The sequence below is a fragment of the Nannobrachium achirus genome, assembly GCF_963921795.1.
Source record: "Nannobrachium achirus genome assembly, chromosome: 4".
Taxonomy (NCBI): domain Eukaryota; kingdom Metazoa; phylum Chordata; class Actinopteri; order Myctophiformes; family Myctophidae; genus Nannobrachium; species Nannobrachium achirus.
In genome coordinates this window covers 42,607,033-42,631,715 of record NC_137813.1, presented here as the reverse complement: position 1 = coordinate 42,631,715, position 24,683 = coordinate 42,607,033, and the positions used below count along the sequence as shown (strand labels likewise).

The 24,683-nt window shown below is 41.3% G+C and overlaps 1 protein-coding gene across 1 annotated transcript in view; it reads left to right on the top strand.

Moving 5' to 3' along the window:
- axin1 (axin 1) overlaps window positions 1-21,734 on the top strand; it is a 29,123-nt gene extending 7,389 nt beyond the window's left edge. Inside the window, exons 3-10 of the mRNA XM_080723991.1 lie at window positions 8,277-8,417; window positions 9,883-9,979; window positions 11,808-11,945; window positions 14,827-15,383; window positions 15,645-15,809; window positions 15,912-16,160; window positions 20,630-20,779; window positions 21,284-21,734. Coding sequence (XP_080580117.1) covers window positions 8,277-8,417; window positions 9,883-9,979; window positions 11,808-11,945; window positions 14,827-15,383; window positions 15,645-15,809; window positions 15,912-16,160; window positions 20,630-20,779; window positions 21,284-21,410 — 1,624 coding nt within the window. The 3' untranslated portion in view covers window positions 21,411-21,734. The remainder of the gene's footprint in view (window positions 1-8,276; window positions 8,418-9,882; window positions 9,980-11,807; window positions 11,946-14,826; window positions 15,384-15,644; window positions 15,810-15,911; window positions 16,161-20,629; window positions 20,780-21,283) is intronic.
- The last annotated feature ends 2,949 nt before the right edge of the window (window positions 21,735-24,683 follow it).

The window sequence follows — 24,683 nt, the reverse complement described above, 5'->3', positions numbered from 1 at the left end:
AACCACATGGAAACGTTTCTAAAAAAACACCTGTGTGTACGTATAGATCCGTGCAAAGAGGTGTTTCACCCAATAGTCAGACTGTGTGATTTGATAACCAAAACACTCCAGCTGCTATAAATCCTTCCTTTGCTGCCTGTGCAAAAAACTAAAATCCTCTCTCAAAGTGCATGCACAAATTCTCTAGTAATTTAGTTCACCAAATAAGTTTCAGTTGTGTTGGAACTTGGAATGTGGAAGATGTCAAAATTATTTTGAGTTTTGCATAGGGGTAAAGATTTTGCATCTAAAATAGCTGAAGTATGTTATTGCTTTTCTCTTAATATATATATATATATATATATATATATATATATATATATATATATATATATATATATATATATATATATATATGGTGCAGTGAGTTTAGTTGAGTTATTCTATCCCAAGAAGTTGACCTACTTTTTACACAACAGTCAGACAAACCTTGACTTTAAGATGCAGCAATTCTTTCCCTTCCCTCCCAGAAAAGCAGGTATCAGGGACAACTAGCTTTCAAGTCTCCGCTTTTCAATTCTCTGACTATTTAATAGGGCCTTTCAAAGGCTTTCATGTTACTTAATTCAGTCCTCTCATCAAGAGTTTGGCCTGTTGCCGTTTTGGGCGCTATATGTGACAGCATTTAAGACATGGGTTTCTCTCTCCTGCTGCCAAAACCCATATACGTAACTGCACCTCACTTATCAAAGTACTACTACTCCCTTAATGGCCCTCGACATGATGAAATGTAATTAGTGAGCGCAGCACACTTGAGGCTATTTTTAAATGATTATTTCATCAATCAAGCATTTGGTTGGAATAGCAGAAAGTCACACTTCATTTTTAAATTGCCTTTCAGCATTACCCATTGGGCTTTTATTGAACTAAATGTTACATTAGTTGTGTCTGAGATAGACAACTGAGGACATTAAATAGTCTTTCAGATCACTTTTAAAAGATTGGATGACGCAATGGCATATGGCCTATCCTATTGTGTGTGTATGTGTGGGGGGGGGGGGGTCCTGTCATTTAATCATCATTCATTCATCATTATGTGTTCAAATGCTGCATTTGAACACGTAATGTAATGAAATCACCCATAGTATGTGTGGTTTCTAGCTGTTCATTGACATTATAACAAGTCTGCGTGGTTTGGTTGTCTTGACCTTAGTTAGCATTATTAGTGGCTTACTTTATTGAGCAATTTGGCTACATCATTACAGTGCTCGCTTATTCATAGATGAGTAGGGAATACCACTCGTTTTCTGGAAATTGGCTTGCAAAGTACATTGGCTTGCAAAGTACACTTTGATGACATCATCAAAGTGTACTTTGCAAGCCAAACCCCACAATCAATCCTCCAGTTCTAGGCAACACAGAAGGGGGGGGGGGGGACTTATTTCTTATATCAACAACAACTCCAAGGTTTATTAATGACATAGTTCAATGTTGAAAATGAGTGGTATTCCCCTTTAAGTGTTCATCCCATTCATGGCCTAAATAAACTCTTACAAAGTTCATAGTTCATTGACGGAGACAGGCGGGGGCTCTCGATATTTGCCCACATACTCCCTTATGTACTTTACATCTATATAGAGCATTGACCAATTCATTCACCAGAGGGCAGTGGCAATACTTTGTGCAGACTATCCAGCCATCTAGCCTATCATTCTGTACAACCATTGAGACATTGGGCCTTACCTTCCTCTGGTGCTAGTCGGCACAAACGAGTAACGCATATATCAGAGGGGTTCTTTTTAGGCCGTGCCCCCCAAAATAAACATATTTGAACTGGGGACCCCCACCATGACAAGCACTTGGAATTGTAGTTATTACATTTGATGTGACTCGGTTACAGATACGGTAACCGAGATACGGCGTTGTGAGCATGTAGATCGGCTATTTTCACAATGTTCGCCTCTTGCTTACTTAATATAAGTCCTTAAATAGTCACTTTATAAATGTGCAGATACCCTGTATACACTTATACTGTGTGTTGGTTTGTTTACCATTGAGTGAGAGAAAAAAACAATAACATTAAGCTAATCATCTGGGGACCCCACAAAATAATTTGGGGACCCCACCGATCCCAAGTTTGAGAAGCATATATCATTGACCAACGCAGTCGTCATTTCTAGACCCAGTGCCATTCTTCTTCTTTCAGAGTGAAGAAGAGCGTTAACAGCATAGCCATGTTTTCTGTTTTCTGCGTCTTCCTGGGTGACTCCTGCCACCTGCATGTCCTCTCTCACCCAGCGCCCACATGCTCTATAAATAACAAATGATCTTGGGCCTAATTAGTGCCCACGCTGGGCAAGACCCACAGTAGCCTGTTGAGTGTCTAAACGGAAGTACTGTAATTTGGTGGAAGTAGAAGTACCGCCCGAGGAAGTTAAAAGGAGAATTCCGGGCTAGCCGTTTTACCACGTTAATCTGATGTTATGGTATCCCAGAACAATCTGTACGTTTTTTCCTCTGCAGCTCCTTCCGCAAGTGGTGGGATTTTACACAAAATCACTTATTTGTATCGGTCGACAATTACTTTTTCTTGTTTACATATGGTGGACATATATCCACATAGTGTTGTCAATAATGGACTACCGTAAAGAGGCAAACTGTCGTTAAATCCCACCCTCTCCGGTCAAAGCTAACTCGCTAGAAATTGACTTTTTTTGTTTTCTTCTCTACCACTGGTTAATGGATGGAATAACATTTATTACCATAAGAAAAGCACCTGCATGACAGCATGTCGCAGGTTCGAATCCTGTTCCCGGGGACCTTTGCTGCATGTCACTCACCGTCTCTCTCCCTGTTTCCTGTCTACCTACTATACTATGAATAAAGGCAGAAAAGGCCCAAAACATATCTTTAAAAAAAGAAAAGCACTCCTCTAGAAATCTCCTTTAAGTTGAGGCTTTACAGAGCTGTTTAGATTCCCTGTGCATGAAACCTGTGTTGTGATTGATTGAAAAAGACAGCCTCCAGTGGATGTAGTACAGAAGTCCCGCCTTATAGACGTTCTCTACAATAAGTTGTTAACAGGCTTTTCTCTTCGGATATGAGAAAAGGCTGGGAACGAGGCTACGCTTTGCATTTAGACCAGCTTTTAGTTAGTCGTAACTCTGTTGCAGTGACAGCACAGACATTTCCTTACTATTTAGTGTATTATTTCGATTAAGATCAGTGGTGAAGAGAGTGTTGGTGAGAGAAAGGGATCGAAATTGATTAATTTATTTAAATTGGTAGTAACCTACACCTTTTTACAATATCTTCATATACCTCTCATCTTGTAAAAATGTCATAAACCCATTGCATCCTGGCTTTCTTGGTCTGCAGTTAAAGATCGTCAATATCCATATAGCTTTGACACAAGGGCACACAGGACAGGACGCACGTCTTTGTCATGCATTAGTAGGTGGTTTAAATAAAGTAGAACATTACTGTGAATGAGACGCTGTTTATTAAGTCGTTATGTCAAGATATCACAGATGAGTTTACTGCTAGATGGTCCCACACTATCACAAGATTTGTTTGCATCTCCTCCAATCAATCGTCTAAAAAGCATTGAGCATAGCAGGCACAAACCTTGCTCTTTAATGTAATGGCAGCAGACACTCGGATTGATTTAATTTTTGTAACACCAGACACAACCAAGATTAATTCAGAGGCTTAATACCACCCGTTGGTGCCATGTATTGGTGTTACCGCTGTATGGATGGGGATCGTCCGCCTGTCACCCCGGTGCCTGTCAGCGGGGTGTGTTTGCCGGGAGGAGTAGGACGAAGGCTCAGCTCTACGTCCTCTCAGTGGGGGCTCCTCGCTGGCAGGTGAGCCAGTAGGGACCGGTACAACAGCAGTTGACAACACAAAAATGTGCGTGTGGGGAGGAATTCACTGGCTTAATGACTAAATACGGGACAAAAAGGGTAAAAAGAATTGCCTACTCTTAATTATTGGAGAAAGAAATAATAAAACAAAAAGAGCCCATTGCTATGTCTGCACACCTAACATGCTAAACTGCATGCTAAAAGTATCACCCCACTAGCCTATCTGTATTGAGTAGTAATGTCTGCAAAGTACAGATGGCTCTGCCCCCGCCCGTATCCCACTACAAACTCTGTGGGAGTATATAGTATGCATATAGCCTTAAATCTGCTATCAGAAGACGTTCCCAAAAGGTTACCTCAGACCTAAGAATTTTGAGGGAGAGATTGAAAGAGACTGAGAACCATTTGAAATTCAAATTAAAGACGGGGTGAAATCAAAAAGATGTTTTTCACACTTTTAGAGCATATCTGTAGTGATAATATGGCCATACCTAACACTAGATGCCAAAAAAATAGAAAATAAACAATTTGTGTGTATATTTATATCAAAGGTCCCTAAATAGGCTATTCTTAATTACTTCCTGTGAACAGAAATTCAAAAAGTGATGACATAGATAGAGTTTTTGAATATAAATGAACCTTTGATTACATTCACCTGTTTGTTTCCCATTGCTGGCTCCCATTACTCCCATTACACAGATTTTAAATCCCATCGCCTGAAGGGCTGGTCCCCTCGGATAGGTTCAGAAACACACAGGCTTCCTTTTCAAACTGAAACTTCAAAATAAAATACCCAAAATAGTAATTTCATTGGGTCTTTAATTTACCAAGTTAGGATTTGGGATTTTAAAGGACAACTTTAGTTTTTTACAACAAGGTTCATATTTTCGATTGTAATTAGAGAATTGTTGCAAGATTGTTTATGAGTACTAGAAGCTGGGCCGCCCTTTAGCGTCTAGTCGGCGACCTGGCCAACTCGGGAACGATGTAAATAGAGAATGAATGCCCCGCCCTTTAATGCAAACCCCATTATACCTGTTGTCATAGGACCCGTTTTGACCATCTGTTTGCCTGTGTCCATTTATGCCCATATATGGAGATATCTGTATCTGTCTGTCTGTCGGCGTCCATTTTATGTCCATATATGGAGATCACTGCAGATATAGTTCTGGGTCCATTTTATGCCCATATGCCCATATATGGAGATATCTGTCTATTTGCGTCCATTTTATGCCTGCCCCACCCTTTAATGCAAACCCCAATATACCTGTTGTCATAGGACCCGTTTTGACCATCTGTTAGCCTTTGTCCCCACCCTTTAATGCAAACCCCAATATACCTGTTGTCATAGGACCCGTTTTGACCATCTGTTTGCCTTCTGTTAGCCTTTGTCCCCACCCTTTAATGCAAACCCCAATATACCTGTTGTCATGTTGTCATAGGACCCGTTTTGTCATAGGACCCGTTTTGACCATCTGTTTGCCTTCTGTTAGCCTTTGTCCCCACCCTTTAAGGCAAACCCCAATATACCTGTTGTCATGTTGTCATAGGACCCGTTTTGACCATCTGTTTGCCTTCTGTTAGCCTTTGTCCCCACCCTTTAATGCAAACCCCAATATATGGAGATCTCTGCACACACAGTACCGGTTGCGGAAAACTCTGATGTCAGACATCAGCTCCGCATTCGGGGATTCATTTTATGCCCATATCTGGAGAACGCGCGTGCCGGTGGGAAGAACGGTTCTCGAGATTCACATACATACATACACATTCACAGAGATTTTTTGTTGACTCCTGGCGTACGTGATGTCAGAGCCTTTTATGAAGTGATGTCACAATGAGTCAGCGATTGTGCCGATTTCCTCAGGAACAGCCTGATGTTAACAATCAGCTCCGCATAAGGAGATTCCGAACGTTTCGCGCCGCTTCGGGAAAACCGCATGCCGAGTCGGGCCGAGGCCCGGCACTGCACTCCGCGCCGCAGCGGGGAACGCGCGTGCCGAATCTGAAGCCGGTGGGACGAACGGTTCTCGAGATACGCAGATTACAAACAAACAAACAAACAGACAGAGATTTGTCGCATTTATAGATAGATTACATTTTCATGTACTGCTTTCTTTCGTTTCTTTTTGTTTTCATGCGTACAAGTGGCTAAATATGGTCTTTTTAGACACAATAAGCAGACAATATCTTTGTTACTATTTACACCAGCCCCCATAAGTCACATCTGCCCATGAAAGATTGCAGTGCATCTTGGGAATGGGCTCATTGTGTCTAAAAATACATATTTAGCAACTTGCATGCATGCAAAGCAAAATCGTTAAAATCACTAAAACGTTAGAAAGAAGTAAATGAAAACATTTTAACACTCATCTTTTATTTTCTCTAATGACTATCTAAAATATGAACCCTTGTTGTAAAAAAACAAAGTTGTCCTTTAATTAATTCTTCGCTGCTGTAGAAACCTGCTGGCTAATGGTCATCACATCAGTCAGAAGCAAAGGTTTCGTTTTGAGCTTGTTTTGTACCTCCTGCATTAACCATTTGAACCCTGCAGAATCCATATCCTGGGGGGAATATGAGCCAAAAGTAGTAGATCTACAGGCTATCAATATTATAATCTGACTATATCTAGAGTATATATAATATCTAACCAAACGTTTAGATCGAAGCGATTTCGTGTCGTCTGAAAAAAGTGGTCCAAGTACAGAGCCAACTCATAAGTCTAGAGCAGGGGTCTTCAACAGGGGGTCCGGGACCCCTAGGGGGTCCTCAGAGTTACTACAGGGGGTCCTTTTAAATCTTTGTGTGATACAAGCTTTTTTTCTCCTTTTCTATATGAACCACTTGAACCCTAGTGTCCATATTCTGAGAACTTTAGCCAAAAACAGCAGATCTACAAGCTCACAACGCCTCGCAGCGAGGCGTTGTGAGCTATTTTTGGCAAAGAGCTTTGGTGTAGAGGGGAAAAAGAGCAGACTAGGTACAGAGTGAAAGGTCAAGTTTAATAAGTATTGACAGTTCAAGTCGTTAAATATCTGAAAACACAAATTGACATGAATCCAAAATACACTGATGATTGTGTTGTCAAACAATGAAACGATATGGAATCTATGAACAGGTTGTGGGGGTCCCTGCTTCATCTTTCTCTCAACTAAGGGGTCCTTGGCATGAAAACGTTGAAGACCCCTGGTCTAGAGAGTTTATGTGGTTAATCATATGAACCTGAAAGAGCAGCATGTCGTAACGACCCCAGAGACGTGAGGAAGACACCTCCTGTGATCTATAATTCATGTACAGGGAGCAGCTAAAAGAAATGCCTGAGTCAACTATGGATCCTATAGAGTCCAGCACCGTCCCTAGAGTGCACATTTTCTTATATTACTCCATCTGTCAAATCTTCCTCTTGGTGGCGCTATAACTGTCTGATTCACATTTTTGCCTATAACTGGACCTTGCACGCATGTTCCCACTACTAGGCTGAGGAAGAAATGCCACCCTTTTCACATTGGCCTATTATAGCGCCACCAGCAGGCCGATTTTTGCAAAACACGTTTCTTTATATTGCTCCTACAGATTTTGTCCAAACATCACACAAACTGGTACACATTATCTCTGTAGTCATGTGATCAAGAAGTATCCGATTTTTCACATTCCATCTTGATTGGCACCTACCTGGAGGAGAGGAGACCTGTGCTCCGAGGAGCACATTTTTCTAGTTTTTCTATTTATTTTTTTATGTTGAATCATCATTCCTGCCCATTACTTGGGTAGAAAAAAAAGATGTGTTTAGCTTAAATGGTAATTCTTCTTGACCATAGTCATGTGTTGCTAGGGCTGTCACGATTATGACATTTTACATGACGATTAATTGTCACTCAAATAATTGCGATTAACGATTTAATTGTGTTTTTGTCGTTGACAATTACATTTCTGTTTGGCTTTTAGGCTTTGAAGTTGCACATGGTATATATGACACATAACCTAAATATACAAAGAAATTTACATATTTGACAACTTTATACTTAAAAAAGAACATTGATAGTGGAAATAGCCGATCTACAAGCTCACAACGCGTCGTGATGCGACGCGTTGTGAACTTGTAGATCTGCTATTTCCACTATTTTTGACTTTAAAAAAAATATCAGAACATTTTTCAACATGGAAACGATTATGACGATTATGAAAAATAATCGCGATTATGTCAAATAATTGCGATTAGGCGATTATGTAATAATTGTGACAGCCCTATGTGTTGCTATGTTGTTAATGCTCTTCTTCACTCACAGTTTAATGAACACTCTGGATTTCACTGTGAATGTTGTTCCTCAATGGTTTTCTGTGTGTGTGTGTGTGTGTGTGTGTGTTTGTGTGTGTGTGTGTGCGCGTGCGCGTGTGCGTGTGCGTGTGTGTGTGTGTGTGTTGCAGGCATGCACCATGGAGGGAGCCCGTCAACCCATACTATGTCAACACCGGTTATGCTATAGCGCCAGCCACCAGTGCCAACGACAGTGAGCAACAGAGCATGTCCAGTGATGCAGACACTCTCTCCCTGACTGACAGCAGTGTGTACGTATCTCCTTTTCCACACACTTGTGCACTGCACACACGTCAGTACACTTGTGTTTACACCTGCTCATACCCCGTCCACGGCCATATCTTCAGTAGCGTAAAGCCAGATTCATATTGTTTTTATCGTTAATATTTATTCATCATCGTGGAAAAAACGGTCTCTTTTCACTACATAAAGAGGTGTACAGTTTATATGATCGTCATTTAGAAAAGCCTGAGCTGCTTTATATTGATTTCTCAGTCGAGCTTAGAATGTTTAACATTCCTTTCAGGTTTTTCTTTTGTCTCAGCTGTTCATTAGGAACAAAGAAAGCATCGCTTCTTTGTCTCTTTTTATACATAAATGTGTGTGTCTCCCCCCCCCCACACGTTTTGATATGAAAAGCTTAAGAAATCTTTTTCATCGGGATTTACTTTGCTGGCAGGACTTCAGAATTTCAGTTGAGCGAGCAGACTCAAAAATGTTCTGGCAACGGAAGATAACAAATCTGTTTTCCAAGTTCAGGGATGGCATTGGGGAATCATGCTAAAGGAACATCAAAGCCGGGCGCGACTGCACAAAAAAACCTGCACACAGAGAAGCGCGTTTGAAGTGGAATGGATTAGAGGCCATTATCAGCTAATTGCTCCAGAGCTGCGAGCGCGGGAGAATCACGCCCAGCATGACCACTGCCATTTGACTACTGTGTTGTCAACACGCGTGCACAATCTGCCCAGACCACTGCCGTTGCAGGGGGAATGTCGCATTTCACTTAACCCATTTAAGGCTTAGAATTATTGAACGCTTTAACCAGTGAAAAAATAGCAGATCTACAAGCTCGCAGCGCGGCACCGAGTGCCGCGCTGCGAGCTTGTAGATCTGCTATTTTTGGAAAAAGTCGTGAAAATGTGTGCAAATCTTTGAATGTATGTGTTTTCAAAGCGAACGTTTGTAACTCAAATTTTGCTTCTGGGTGGTTCCTGGAACGAAATATTTTGAGATGGGGGTCCGTGGCCAAATACATATAATTTTGGGGGTCCTTCACATGAAAAGGTTTGAGAACCCCTGACATAGTAGTCTCTCAAGAACAGACTAACTGAGCTCCATTTGAAGTGAAAAGGACCTTTTCTTTGACGATGGCTGGCCAGATTGCTGACATAGAAACATAGGTTTTTCAAAAAATCTTAGGATTCAAAAGACACTTATAGAATCGGGTCAAAATTCTAATTTTAACGATTTTTCAAAAATAGCAGATCTACAAGCTCGCAGCGCGGCACCGAGTGCAGCGCTGTGAGCTTGTATATCTGCTATTTTTCAATAGTTAAAGTATAAAATAATGGTACACAATTATGTGTACCCGTTCTAAATGGGTTAAGTATTCGGTTTAGACCTCCCCCCAAAAGAAATATAAATTCAAAGCTGCTAATGTTGTTTATTCATGAGGAGTACGTTTTATGAAAATGTCTTTGTTGTTCATTGCAGAGATGGGGTTCCACCCTACAGATACCGCAAACAGCATCGCCGGGAGATGCACGAAAGTGCCAAAGCTAATGGGCGAGTCTCTCTACCTCATATTCCGGTAAGTTATTTTGGGTTATTTCCCCTCTTCTTTCAGTATCATCTCAGTATGTCTCCCTCTCTCCCTCTCTCTCTCTCGTTATTTCCCTCTCCTTTCAGTATTTCTGCTCCTACATCTCTCTCTCTCTCTCTCTCTCTCTCTCTCTCTCTCTCTCTCTCTTCTCTCTCTCTCTCTCTCTCTCCTCTCTCTCTCTCTCTCTCTCTCTCTCTCTCTCTCTCTCTCTCTCTCTCTCCCTCTCTCTCTCTCTCTCTCTCTCTCTCTCTCTCTCTCTCTCTCTCCTCTCTCTCTCTCTCACACACCCTCTATATCGTCGTTGTCGGGTGGAAACCATGTATGTCCAAAACCGTTTGTTTTGTATTTATCATTTTAAAAATGATTTAAATTGTGCGAAAAAATGTTCTAATTTGAAACTTGGAGATACAAGGTTTCTGCCCTGACAGTGACGATATCTCTCTGTCCTTCTACTTTCCCCTTATTTTTCCTCACTTTCCACCATTGCAGAAGTGTGTGTTTAAGACCTTCGGTGTCTCAGGGCCTGTGATGGAGCGTAAGAATAGCTGATGGTGTGAAAGAGAGGCCTGTCTAAACGCTGCTTGATGCTTTTCTAAGCTGTGTGTGCTGAAGCCTAGCAGAAATGAGTGTTCCTCCATGACAGCCCCCCATGCCTTCCTGCTGCAGCTCGCTGTCTGTCTTGCAAGGAGAGCTCCCAGCCCTAATTGGGGCCTTGGAGTCAGGAGTCAAATTAAAATGACACACTTTGCATCCTATTAGGATGCATGGATCGAACGTCTGTTACAGTGAAATCTCCCAAGCGTCACCCTGCCCCTTTTCTTGCCCCAGCAAATGATCCATGACTCAAGCTCAGTCACTTGCAACAATATAAATGCTAATGCTTATCAAATCTCTACTTGACATCGTTGCTGTGTTTTGGCAGGCTGTTCATTTTTGCTCTTGTGACTGGTATGAAATGAGCAAATACTCTCAAAAGGAGAATTAGAGTTTGTCAGAAGGTTCCTAAAAGGACCATGGTGGTGGTCTGTAGCCTATTGATTGCAACTTGTGTGTTTTTAAGAATCCATTGGATTGATTCCATAATTCAGAACACAATGAAAATAAACTTGTGACTTAAAATGTGCTAAATGTAAATGGGTAATGCAACGAAACGAATGGATTGTTGTTGTTTCCTGTTCGTAGTTATGTTATTGCTGCCTTTTAAAGCACAGATTGATTCAAAATGTCTAGCCAAAAAGAATGCCTGGAAAACAATATTGATTTATAGATTAAATTCAAATGTCCACTAGTTAGTACACCCACATCATTCTCAGCTGGAGAAGCAGAGAATTCTGAAGTGGGATTATTCCTGATTCCAACAAACAAACAGCAGCATGTTTTGGAAAATGGTTGGTAGTCTCTCAATTATACTGTTCCATGAGTCAATTGGCTAGTCATGCCAGTCCACCGGTATGGTCCTTTTAAACAGATTTCTCAGATGCAATAAAATCATCAGAATAATACATTTTTTGTAGTAGCAGTTTTCATCCTAGAGTATGTTCTTCTGTTCAAAGAAGAATTGTGTTAAGGTATTAGTTTATTAGGTTAGGACAGTGTTGTAGAGCGACATCAAAGAGAGAAGGTCAGAAGGATAACCTAGTACTATACTGAGCCGGGAATCGAACATTTCATCACTGCGTTACCCTATCATTATTAATAGCAGCAACAGGACATGAGTCGGCACTATAAAATAAGATGGTGATGATAACACAATCAGTCACCACCATCCATTGGGGAGCCCATGCTGTGGGTCTTACAGTATGTAATCTCTCCCCAGCGCACAAACCGGATACCAAAGGATATACACGTGGAGCCGGAGAAGTTTGCAGCAGAGCTCATCAGCAGGCTGGAAGGAGTGCTGCGGGAGAGGGAGGCCCAGGAGAAACTAGAGGAGAGGCTGAAGAGAGTACGACTGGTACGCAACTATCTCATCTCTGAACCATCTTTTACTGATCTCCAAAGCCCTCCAGAGGCTACGTTTCGTCACTGACGGGCAGAAACCTTGTATCTCCAAGTTTCAATTTTTTTTTCGTAACGTAAAGCCCTGCTTCATCATACAAGACTGTCGCACAAGACTAGTGAAAATAGCAGATCTGCAAGCACACAACGCCTTGCGGTGCGAGGCGTTGTGTGCTTGTAGATGGGCTATTTTCACTAGTTTAAATCATTTTTAAAATAATAAATACAAAACAACGGTTTTGGGCATACAAGGTTTCCATCCGACAACGACGATTTATATCTTATGCACAGGAGTGGGAAGTGTTTTGGGCGATCCTTTAAAATGCTACCCGGTTAACACCAGAACGAAAACTTACATTTTTGCAAACCCCCCCCAAAAATGATGAACTAAAACTTAAGATGTTTCAAAGCCACCCAGAAGTGCTGAAGCTATATAATAATTGTGAATGAATTGAATAATTATGTATTATTCCACAGAGAAGCAACTCCCAACTCCTCCTTCTCCCGATGAGAGCGGTTTGTCGCTCATGAAATAGATAACATAACCTCACTTAAAATATACACACACATTTGTTTCATCACAGAAAATAATGTATTCCAATGTGGCTTGCTTTTGTGCACTTCAAATGTTAAATATTAATATTATGTCTACAATGGGATACAACAGCTTCATATTTCTGACCATGAATAACTTTGGAAAGTAAAGTTTGTGATTTATTAATTCATCAGAGCTGAATTAATTTAACTAGGTCAGCAGTAAAAGTAGGAAATGGCTTCATGCATCCTTTGGAGAATTCCATACTTGGTCTTTTGTTGACATCCCTTTTTTCTCCAGTATCATTCTGAACACCTGCACACTGGAGCCACTTGTGAGGCTGAAGCAGTGAAATGCCTTTTTGATGTCAGTTGGACAGTGATGAAACTGCTTGCCTGTACCGTTTAATGAAACCTCCGTCAGTGCACCTAGCCAAGTATTAATTCTCAAGAGGGATAATTTATGTGTTTGGCCCTGCAGGCAGAGAAGTTGCCATCACAGAACTCGAGGTGTCTTCTGTTGAAGGCTGGGAGCAAGTTAGGATTGGCAAAAATGTCTTCATCGACCGATGTTGCCGTCTTGGCTCGGAGTATTCACCTTGCTTTTGGGGCCATAGTTTAATGTTTATTTCTCATTGGGTGAAGAGTAGAAGAGGCAAATGAGAGCACACCATAGTGCACACAAGGCAGTTGCATGCTGCAGATCTCTGCTAGATCCCCATCAGAAAGTCCTGGGTTCCAAACCACCCGGGAATCTGCTACCTGTAGAGCATCAAAGCCTCGCTCATAAATTGTCCAATGTGGTTTGCCAAGGGTTTCCATGTTGAAATGCCATCAAAAGCATTTGGAAAGGGAGAGGCGGCTGAGAAGCCAAGCAGGGCTGAAATGTGCCTTTAGAAATGAAGGTGTAATAGCTCCATGAATAGCTCTCAGTGCATTCAGCTAACACAGATGTCCACAGACACCCGGGGCAGCGATATGCGTTCAGCCAATACAGATGTGAGATGTCCGTAGACAGGGTAGTGATATGCACAGAAATAGGGGTTATGTTGAAGGACATTTGCATGAATTGAGAAGCTGCAGATTATAGTGGATCACAAAGATCCTGAGTGATAATCTAACTGTGAGAGTGTACAAATGTAACCATTACACTATTATTACTAAATCCTAAATACAGTAGCCTAATTGAAATATGTTCTAAAGCCTGATTTATAGGCAAATCGCTCCATGGTTTCTCTGTTGAAAATCTGTTGTTGAGCAACACATTTGTACAAAGAATGAGCTGTACATTGTCCCGCACGCACACGCACACACTCTCTGTATAACAATGAAATCACATCTGTAACCCCCCTCTCAACTAAGGGAAAAATGAAAAGAACAGTATTTCATCACTCTTTTCAAAAATGATTACAGTGACTATATTTATAGCTGAAATGCCACACGTTATTTTATGCTGCACATACTGTACATACAGTACATGCCATCTGCCAATTTGACTGACCACCCTATTCATGTTCTACCTCAGTGGTTCCCAAACTTGTTAGCCCATAACCCAAAAGAGAAATTAGACATTTGCCCTGGACACAAACTACTGAAAATAGCAGTTCGCTTCGCGCCGTGTTGTGAGCTTGTATATCTTCTATTTTCATTAGATTAGAGGCTATTTTATCTACTTCTTTATTTATAGAATTTCTTCTATTTTTCTTTTATTTCTTCATGAAATGACAAAAAAAACTTTGCTTTTTTGGGAATGTTTTTTTTTAATGTTTTGAAATAATAATAATAATTAAAAAACGGTTCTCTAGCTCATAATCTCTGCAGTATAGCAACTCATTAGCATGTGGTTAAAACCTGCCATCTGCAGGTTGGAATGACTATAACACATTACACCTTTTTGTGTCCTTATTTTAACCCCAACAAGTTGAAAACAAACAAACAAATGAGCAGTTGTGAGAAGAAAAAAAAGAAAAACTTATTACCCCCCCCAAAATCTGGGTGATAAATTCACTATTCTGAAATGTATATTGTTGTTGTCGGGGGTGGAACCTTGTATGTCCAAAACGGTTCGTTTTGTATTTCACTAGTTTGAAATGATTTAAACTAGTGAAAGGCGTTGTGTGCTTGTATATCTGCTATTTTCACTACTTTCGTGCAACACTCTTGTATGATGAAGCAGGGCGTCAATTTACGAAAGAACATACTATTTTTGAAACTCGTTTCTGCCCGACAGTGACAATATCATTCCGATGATGTCTAAACATGGTCGGTAGCTCGCCCTAAACGTTCTACTTTTCCGTCAACAGGAGGAGGATGGCGACGATCTAGACGTCTCCGCGGCCACGTCGTCGTCCAATCACCGGCTTCCTCCCGGCGCGGCGTACCCCCAGCACTACAGCTCACGCTACGCCGAACTCAGCTACAACGGCCCTCTGCAGAGAGACGCCCACGAGGAGAACCCCGAGAGCATCCTGGACGACCATGTCCAGCGCGTCATGAAGACGCCCGGCTGCCAGTCGCCGGGGACGGGCCGCCATTCCCCCAAGTCCCGCTCCCCGGACGGCTTCCCCGGAGGCAAGGCGACCGGGAACGGAGTGCCCCTGTCCAACTCGGGCCAGGGCAAACATCCCGCCAGGCACGGGCCGAAGGGAGGAGACACCAGCCACCTCTACCACCACAAGCACGTGCACCACATCCATCACACGGGGGGAGGAGGGAAGCCCAAAGAGCAGGTGGAGGCGGAGGCTGCCATGCGTGTGCACGGCGCCTTCCCCTGGGGAACGGAGCAGAGCCATTATGGGTCACAGTCTCGTAATTATGCGGATGGCCTGCGCGCAAACCCAGCGGACCCCGCCGGTTACAGGTATGAACACGCTGCCTACTGTGGTCTTGTTTTTTTCTTTTTTCAATCGTTTTGGTTAACCACATGAGTCCTAGCATCCCTATTCTGCGCATGTCATAATCAACATTGGGAAAACACTCAAGAACCTTTGGCAAAAATAGATGAAAATAGCGGATCTACAAGCTACAATGTGTCGCAGCGCAACGCTTGTATTAATGCACACTGTATTACATACTTTTCTTTTCTCTAATTGTCTGTAACTTATTTTCATTGTCCGCTTAGCAGCAAAGGTGGCACGGCGTGTAAGAGAACGTTCAAGAAAGGCGAGGAGGCGCGGCCCGGCGAGACGCCACTGCCCCCGGATGAGATGGAGAGAAACCAGAAGATCCTTCTGTGGATGATGGAGGGAGAGAAAGAAAGCGGGCGCCATAAGAAGAGTCCATACGGGTAAGTAAACGTTATGCAAACGGTCCCTGTTGAGTTAAATTGTTGGATTCTGTTGCGTCATTGAAAATGACCAATTTAAATATGTTTTTGTTGTCTTTTCAGGAGCACCACGGGGTCCAAGAAGACCCCGGGCCACGACACGTCCCGGCTCAGCTCGGTGGAGAGACCGGGAGGAGTGCACCCGTGGGTGAGCGCCCAGCTGCGGAACAACGTGCAGCCTTCGCACCCCTTCATCCAGGATCCCACCATGCCCCCCAACCCGGCCCCCAACCCCCTCACCCAGCTGGAGGAGGCACGGCGACGTCTCGAAGAGGAGAAGAAGAAGTCCGGAACCTTGCAACCCAAGCAAAGGTGAGGTCTTTCTTGGGGCCAAGGGCCGACATTTTCCATTATTCAAGGTTTATGTGTGAGGGCTTCCATTCCAGCCGGTGACATTTTTCCAACGCAAGTTGTTTCACTTTAACAAGGGTTCTGTGTCATGAGACATCTACAAACACACAAACGGTGGGAAGTTTGACACTGTCTAATTGGCATCAAATGTCCCTCAATTCCATTTACTCTTTGGTCAATAAACTATTGAGTTGCTGGATATAATCGCAGGACTTATCTATGATATTGTTGTTGTCGGGTGGAAAATGATTTAAAATAGTGAAAACACGCACACAACGCCTCGCACCGTGACAGTCTTGTATGATGAAGCAGGGCTTTACTTTACGAAAAAACATACAAAATGTGAAACTTGGGGATAGGAGGTTTCTGCCCGACAGTGACAATATGTATATTAGATCTAGTCTGCGGACCCCCACCCCAACAGAGCAGTCCATGTGTCTAACTGCTGGGATTGTCCGGTCCCTCAGGTATGTGATGGAGGTGATTCAGAGGGGTCGCACTGCCGTCAGGCCTGCACTATTCCCTCCGCTCAGCGTGGTGCCCGCCGTCTCTGACAGTGAGCTCTCCGAGTCTGAGTATGTCCACTGTGTCCTACCAGCCCCCCCTCCTCCCTCCTCCCACCTCCCACAAGTCCCATCCCATAGACACGTCAAAGGTCACCCCATCTTACCCTCCCATGCCCATCTCTGGCAGAGTAGAATGCTGTATGCGTGTGTTTGTGCGTATGGGCTAACGGACACTGTATGCTTTTATGTGTTGTGTACACAACCCCAGATTATTTAGTAGTCAATATAATGCATAATTACTGCTGGTGAATTAAATGTGCTTTGTTGGAAGTAGTCGGTATCCCCTTGTAGTGTCCCAAGCAGAGTCCCTGTTTGTTTTTTTAATAATGCAATCAATTGTTGTGTCTGTTATGTCTGAATGTGTGTGGATTAGATTCATATCTTGATTTCTTTAACACCTCAACCCTGTGGCTTGTCCATTACATCGAATCATTGAATCATTACCCATTGCAGGGCAAGGAAATAGATTTTTAGCCATTATGTAATAATGTCAAAGAACTGTATGTATTCCTTGATACATCTCACTTAGAGTGATGATGATAATGATGATGATTGTCTGTTTCTTGTCTGTAACGCCTCAATGTCTGTAGCTGCTGACCTGTTGTGACATAACATCGTTGTGACATCACATTCCGTCCTTGTCCCTTGTATGCCCATTGTATGCCCATATATGGAGATCCCTGATCTCCATATATGTCTATAGCTGACCTATGACATCACATTGTTGTGACATCGCATTGTGACATCACATGTCCCATGTATGCCCATACATGGAGATCCCTGATGTCATCAGTATTAAGCCCATAGCTTGGAATGTGTGAGTCTCATGTGGTCTATAAGACATCTATGATGACAGACGTCAATCATATCCATATTTGGGAAAATATTTTGTCCACATTTTGTCTAACTTAAACAACCAATAGCAACTCGATTCACACTTGCAAATGAATTCCGCCCTGTGCTAATTCCGTCCTGAAAGGGCGAGGTCGCATGTCGCCCTGAGGCGTCTTAGTTATTATGTTGTTGTTTTCGGTGGAGAGATGGGAGCAGAGAGAGTAGTGTAAAGATTGCACAGTAGAGTGTGTACTGGTTGATGGAGACATGGTGCAGATTGTCTAGGGAGTGGGCTAGGTTTTGATGCCGTCTTTCAGAACATTGTGTCTGTTTGATGTTCCCATGCCTCTTCATAAGGGTAGTCTGGGGATGCAGGGGAACAAGGGAGCTGCATTGAGGAGCAGATGAAAGGCGGATACCCTCGCATTGCCCGTGGATATATCAGTCCATTAGACCCAGGAGGATTGGGATTGAGTACTTTGTATGCCTCTTGAACACTGCAATCGGCCCCCTGTTGGCTTCAGTTAATGTAGCCCTCAAGGAACATCGCAGTGCTTTTGAAATGGGAGGCACCGTTAACTGAATAACCTGAACTCTGTAGAGTTGTGAGATATTATAGAAAACGTGTGGGTCGTGAATTGTTAATTCTTAAACAAAATGCCCTGTTCATTTGCCATATTGTTTGTTTGGTGTCGAGGTTACGGCCGTGTACTGTAGGTGAAAGTAATAGGTGTTCACACTAATTGGACATATCCCCCTCACAGTGGGCTCAAAAAACAAGTGGAAGGTTTCATGTCAAACATAGTCTCAAACAGGGAAATAATGTGCGGCAAAAGAGTGCAATTTTACGGAGGATACAAAACAAGCCAGGGAGCTAGTAGAAAATAACGGTACACACAGTGCTGTAGGAAATTGTTATTGCTTTTTTCCACGGAGCTGATGAGGTGTAATGGTAACTGAGAGCAGGTGTTAGTGCCGGCACCATAGATGCCTGGAGGAACATCTTGAATAATCATTTGTTCTCATGATATTATTTTCTACCCAACATTGCCCATAGAACCTGGCTACACTAACCCCTTTCCTGAACTGTCTGCGCTTCACTGGGGTGCAAGCATACTGTGCTCCTTTACCTTTTAACCACACTTAAACCATATCTACTTTGACCGATGTCCCTCAAGGGTTCTATACTTAAACCAATTACTTTTGCCAAAAATAAATAGCTGATCTACAATCGTCTACAACGCATTGTGAGCTTGTACATCTATTATTTGCTGAATCTTCACTTTTTATTTTATAGTTCTTTTTTTTACGTCAAGTCTTATTAGTTCATGGTTATGCATAGTTTTGCTCGGTTTTGTTTGTAACGTATGTACAGTATCTCCTCACTTCTCTCTGACAGTCTATTATATTCAATTATTAAGGCCACAGCTACTTTGACTTGGAAGTAAATAGTCTAAAACAAATGCTGTTTCACCTCAAATTCTACTCGGCTTGGTCGAGAGGGAAAACAAACAATACTTAGATTTAATTATTTTTTTATTTCTATGTTGTTTCTTCTTCTTCTTCTTCTTCTTCTTTAGATGTAACATCAATATTTCCCCTACAGTCAAATGATTTCAAGATGCCATGATCAAAATGGCATTTTGATGAACTAATGCCTGACAAACTGTGGAAATACTACAGATGTGATCAGTAGCGTAGCGACCCCCTGCAGGGCCACAATGCGAGGTTTTCACCACAGCCCCCCCCCCCCCCCCCCCCCCCCCGCCACAGACGGACCGATCCTTCAAAATTGGTCAGAAACAGCGCATCACAGCGGCTGCCAACACAATACAATACAGTAGGCAACAGCGGCCATCAGAACACAATATAGGTACAGTATAAATCAGGGGCCTTCAATATTTTCAGGCCAAGAACCCCTTAGTTGAGAGAGAGATGAAGCAGGGACCCCCACAACCTTTTCAGAGATTCCATATAGTTTCATCGTTTGACAGCACAATCATCAGTGTATTTTGGATTCATGTCAATTTGTGTTTCGGGTATTTAACCACTTGAGCCGTCAATACCTAATAAACTTGACCTTTTACTCTGTACTTAGTGTGTCCTTTTCCCCTCTACAACAAACCTCTTTGCCAAAAATAGCCGATCTACAAGCTCACAAGCTTGTAGATCTGCTATTTTTGGCTACAGTTCTCAGAATATGGACACTAGGGTTCAAGTGGTTAATATAAAAAGGATTGGAAGATTTGGAGGACCCCCTGTAGTAACTCTGTCTGAGGACCCCCTAGGGGTCCCGGACCCCCTGTTGAAGAGTGAAGACCCCTGGTATAAATGCTATTAATTACCTTTGAGTGGAAATTCTGTTCCTAATCCTCCTCCTCTGAGTTACGGACTAATCAACAATATCCTACTTGCTTCTGTAGCCTACAACTCTTTATCTTTTTTAATTGGGTGGCGGGCCCACCAAAGAAATCAGATATTAGTTTCAGAGCCATGCTGTAAAAAACTACCGATAACAGCCCTAAACAGAGGGCATAGAGAAGATTCTCATGCCTACCGCTAAAAGTAAACAGGAAACAGCTGTCCTCAAGCAACTGATCTCATTGGGCAATCGTAGCACTCGTCAAGAGGGGCAATAGAGTGTCTTCTCAATCCGGTAGGCATTTCAAAATAAAAGCTTTATTTCTTTTTGTTTCTTTTTTTTCTCCGGAGCGGTGGCGGGCCCCCTCCCCCCAGGCCCCTGGCTGCTTTGCCTATAGCTCCGCCCCTGGATGTGATCCTCTACTCAAGAATTATTGTCTTTGGGGAAATTCAGACTGTGATTTGTCTTTGCAACTTCATCATGCTTCATTTTCCATAACACAAAGTACAAATCAGCCTTAAAATCTTTGGTTTGAGCTAAGCTTAGCCTTAGAAGGACTCCTAGTGAGATGTTGAAGACAGCTAAAAATGTCTTATGCTAACTTTATGGACATGAAATATTAAAAGGTGTATTTATTTGTTTTATGTCTTTGTCTTTTTGTTTGGCAGGCATAAAGCAACTAAAAAGTCCCCTTGTGAGAACATTACAGTGGCTTACTACTTCTGTGGAGAACCTATACCATACAGGACATCTGTCAAAGGGAGGATCGTCACACTGGGCCAATTTAAAGAGTTGCTAACTAAGAAAGGGAGCTACAGGTGAGCGCAATGTTTAACACCACATTCAATGTTTTCTTTTCCCAAGCATGCCATCTAACCGATTCTGTTTAGAATAGTGCAGGCTTTCGTTTGGAATTTGTCATTGCAATGGATTTATTTAATTTTAAATATACTTACAGTAGTCCAAAAACAATCCAATAACGGTGTTAGAGAAGTCACAAGTCTGGATCACATATTACAAATGGATTTCTATTATTATTATTATTATTATATTTCATATATAACCACACAGACATCTCCATTCCTACAAGATAAAACCTTGTAAACAGTCACTTGGCCTACAATACTGTACGGGTAAGAAAATCAGACAGGAAAGACAGAGACATAATGGTGGGGGAATTACTTTGAGGAATAAAACTGATTGAGTGGACAGGAAAAGAGATAAAGTATAATTACCATGGTAAATAAATACATAAATATAAAAGTGGTTTTCTAATGTAGAGTGGATCTTAACTTTACTCTTCCTCTTGTAAATGATTGTAGGTATTATTTCAAGAAGGTAAGTGACGAGTTTGACTGTGGAGTGGTGTTCGAAGAGGTACGCGAAGATGACGCCATCTTGCCCATCTTTGAGGAGAAGATTATCGGGAAAGTTGAAAAAATAGATTGACGTGTTTGGTTGAAGAGGAAAGGAGACTTGGTCTGAGAAATCTGTCTTGGGTGGAATCGAGGAGCGGTTGGATGGAAAACGAGGAAGTGTTCAGAATGGATACCGGCAGTGGCAGGAAAAGGAAGTGCTAAAGTAGAAGAGGATCTGGAGAGGAAATACAGCGGGATAAGAAAGGGCCTGCATGTGGCCACAGTGGGTGACTTTGTGACTTTTAAGACATACGTATGTAGTCTTTTTCTAAATATGCTCAGTGCCGTTGCATTATACTGAGTACTACAAGACATTGGACTAGAAGAAAATACCTCATTCTCTTCTTCGTCTGGAGTGTAATGTAGCAATGTAAAGTTTGACTAGATAAAAATGGACTACGAAAGTGCTACTAAAGCTGCATATTTTTTATATGACTTATCAGAAGGTATCCTTTCTAATGTAACCACGCTTGTAATTTTTATATGTATTGGTACCAGATATGTACAGTTTGTCTGTTTAAAAAAATAACAAAGTTTTATATCTATTTAAGTATTTAAAAAAGCTGTCAGTTTCAATCTTATAAAAGCACTGGCACAGTTCCAATTCAACGTGATCACGACCTTTGATAGGGATGGTTTTTCATATAGTTTGTGACGGCCTTCAGGAACTATATTGTCCGTGCTATACCAAGTGCATTTAACACTCAACTTCAGTACTCTGTTAAGTGGCATCCAGCCATGTGGCACTTTCACTGTATGATAGGCTACAACCCTGACTATGTTTACATGTAACCTGCAATTGGATTATCTGCCTTTCCCAGTGGAATGTCATCAGAAGTTTTTGCAATGAATATATATATATATATATATATATATATATATATATATATATATATATATATATATATGGATCGTCTTTGTAAAGTGGAAGCCTTGTATGTCCAAAACCGCTACTTTCTTTATTATTATTTTAGAAACAAGTTAAAGTAGTGAAAATAGCCGATCTACAAGCACACAATGCCTGTCATCGCGAGGCGTTGTTCGCTTGTAGATCTGCTATTTTCACTACTTGTGTACGACACTTGTAAGATGAAGTAGGGCTTTACTTACGGAAAAACAAACAAATTTGAAACTTGGAGATACAAGGGTTCTCTCGGACAGTGACGAGATATATACTGTGTATGTATATATATATATATATATATATATATATATATATATATATAAAACATTGCAATTGCTATGAGGTTTCAGATGGATCAGGACTGGTGGTCACGACAGGTTGTATGCAAATGTATCCAATGAACACCATTACGTCCCATGCCATTCTCTGTACCCAATCCACATGAAGCAGAAAGAAAATGATCATAACCACTTAAACCCTATATATTTTGTTAACCGGCGTCCCCAAGGGGTCTATACTTAATCGTCTCTCCTTTTTTCCCCTTCTCCAAATCTCCTTGCCATGCATTGTGAGCTTGTAGATCTACACTTTTTGCCTAATGTTCGCTCATTATTATGATAAAACCATGAGTGTGGATGCTAGGGTTCATGTGGTTAAATTGTATGTTAATGAGTACAACAAAATCATATTGTGACTGACATAATATAAGCACATTTGTGCCCAAAATCTGGGCATGCACTTTCCATTTTACTTTTGACTTATATACATTTTATATCGGAAGTTACCTTTTCTTTTTTTCTCTCGCTCTCTTTTTTTCCCCATTTAAGTATAACATGAAAACATTTTATCAACTGTGCATCAAATGAACAAATGTGTCTGGCGCTTTAGAAATGTCACGGTTTCTCCTGATCAAAATGACATAATCGTGCCTATAAGGTGTGAAAGAAAAACATCCAAACATTTCATATTGAAACATTGCTACTTCTGCAAAAAAGAATACAAGTGTAATGTGTAGTACTAATACAGTCTTTACTCCATGGGTGTTCATAGCATATTTGCATTCTTTTGAGGCATTCATTCAGCAAGCACTGAAGTCCACATGTGAAACTATAATCGGGTGCATGTAAGCATAGTCAGCGTCGATGGAACTATATCGTCGTTGTCGGGTGAAAACCTTGTATGTCCAAAATCGTTCGTTTTGCATTTATCATTTTAATAATGATTTAAACTAGTAAAAACAGCTGATCTACAAGTATAGATCTGCTGTTTTCACTACTTTAGAGTGACGGCCTTGTATGATGAAGCAGGGCTTTACTTTGCGAAAGAACGTACAGATTTGAAACTTGGAGATACAAGGTTTCCACCCGACAACAACGATATGATAAATGACTTCTCGAGGATGCCCTCCACTCAATGATCATGCCTGTGTAGTGCTTTGTTTTTACTTTTTGTGGTTCTTTTTTTTTTTAAATCCCTGTTTTGCCAGGTGATGACACAAGTTGAAGTTCAGAATGTGAACTCATGTACTGTATACAGATTACCCCAAGCTCAGTATTGTTCATGTGGTGGTGGTGGTGGACAAAGTATATACTCAAGTAAATACTCAAGTATTCAAAGGTACAAATTATGAAGTGCATTGTTATATTGGAAAGTAGAACATTTCCCTCAAAAGAAAATTAAAAAAATTAAATATCTTAAATCTTAAATTGTTAAATTAGCAGATCTTGTAGATCAGCTATTTTCATTATAACGTGATTAATTCATGTGCTTAGTTACTGTCCACCACTGCACAGTATGCTCAAAAATGTTTTATTTTATTTTTTATTATAGAGAGTTCATGTGTGCCAGCAAGTATCATCAAAAAGCTATTTAGAAGTGAAATGCTTGTGCAATGTAAGCATTTGAAGTGTAAGCAAGTGTTATACACTGACGGTCAGAAACAGTAATTCCTTCACTAATTGCGTATACCAGACACTGAAACTCAGCAATTGTGTTTGTCTGTTTTTGTATGGCTGATCCCAGCCAGAGAAAATTGTCATCCACCTTAAAAAGCCAATTAGCCAACGCCTTTCTTACATTGGCTTTTCCCACGTTACTGTCCTTGTAAATTGATGCTTATATGCACAATGATTCACAATGAAAAGATCCTGGGTTTATCAAATATCAATATGTAATGTATATTACTTTAATGGTGCAAGAGGGGAGATACTCCCTTTAGAAGGGAGTTCTAGAATGCAAAAACAAATTGATAATCAACTGAGATTGGATTGATTGATGGGTCAATTGAGAGGGTGTAGCCCTAAATTCATAATGCAAAATAATTTGTGACGTTTAGCCTTTAACCTTTAGCTTAACATAGCTAAATTTGGTGCCTGGCAGGATTTGATTATTAGTGTAAAA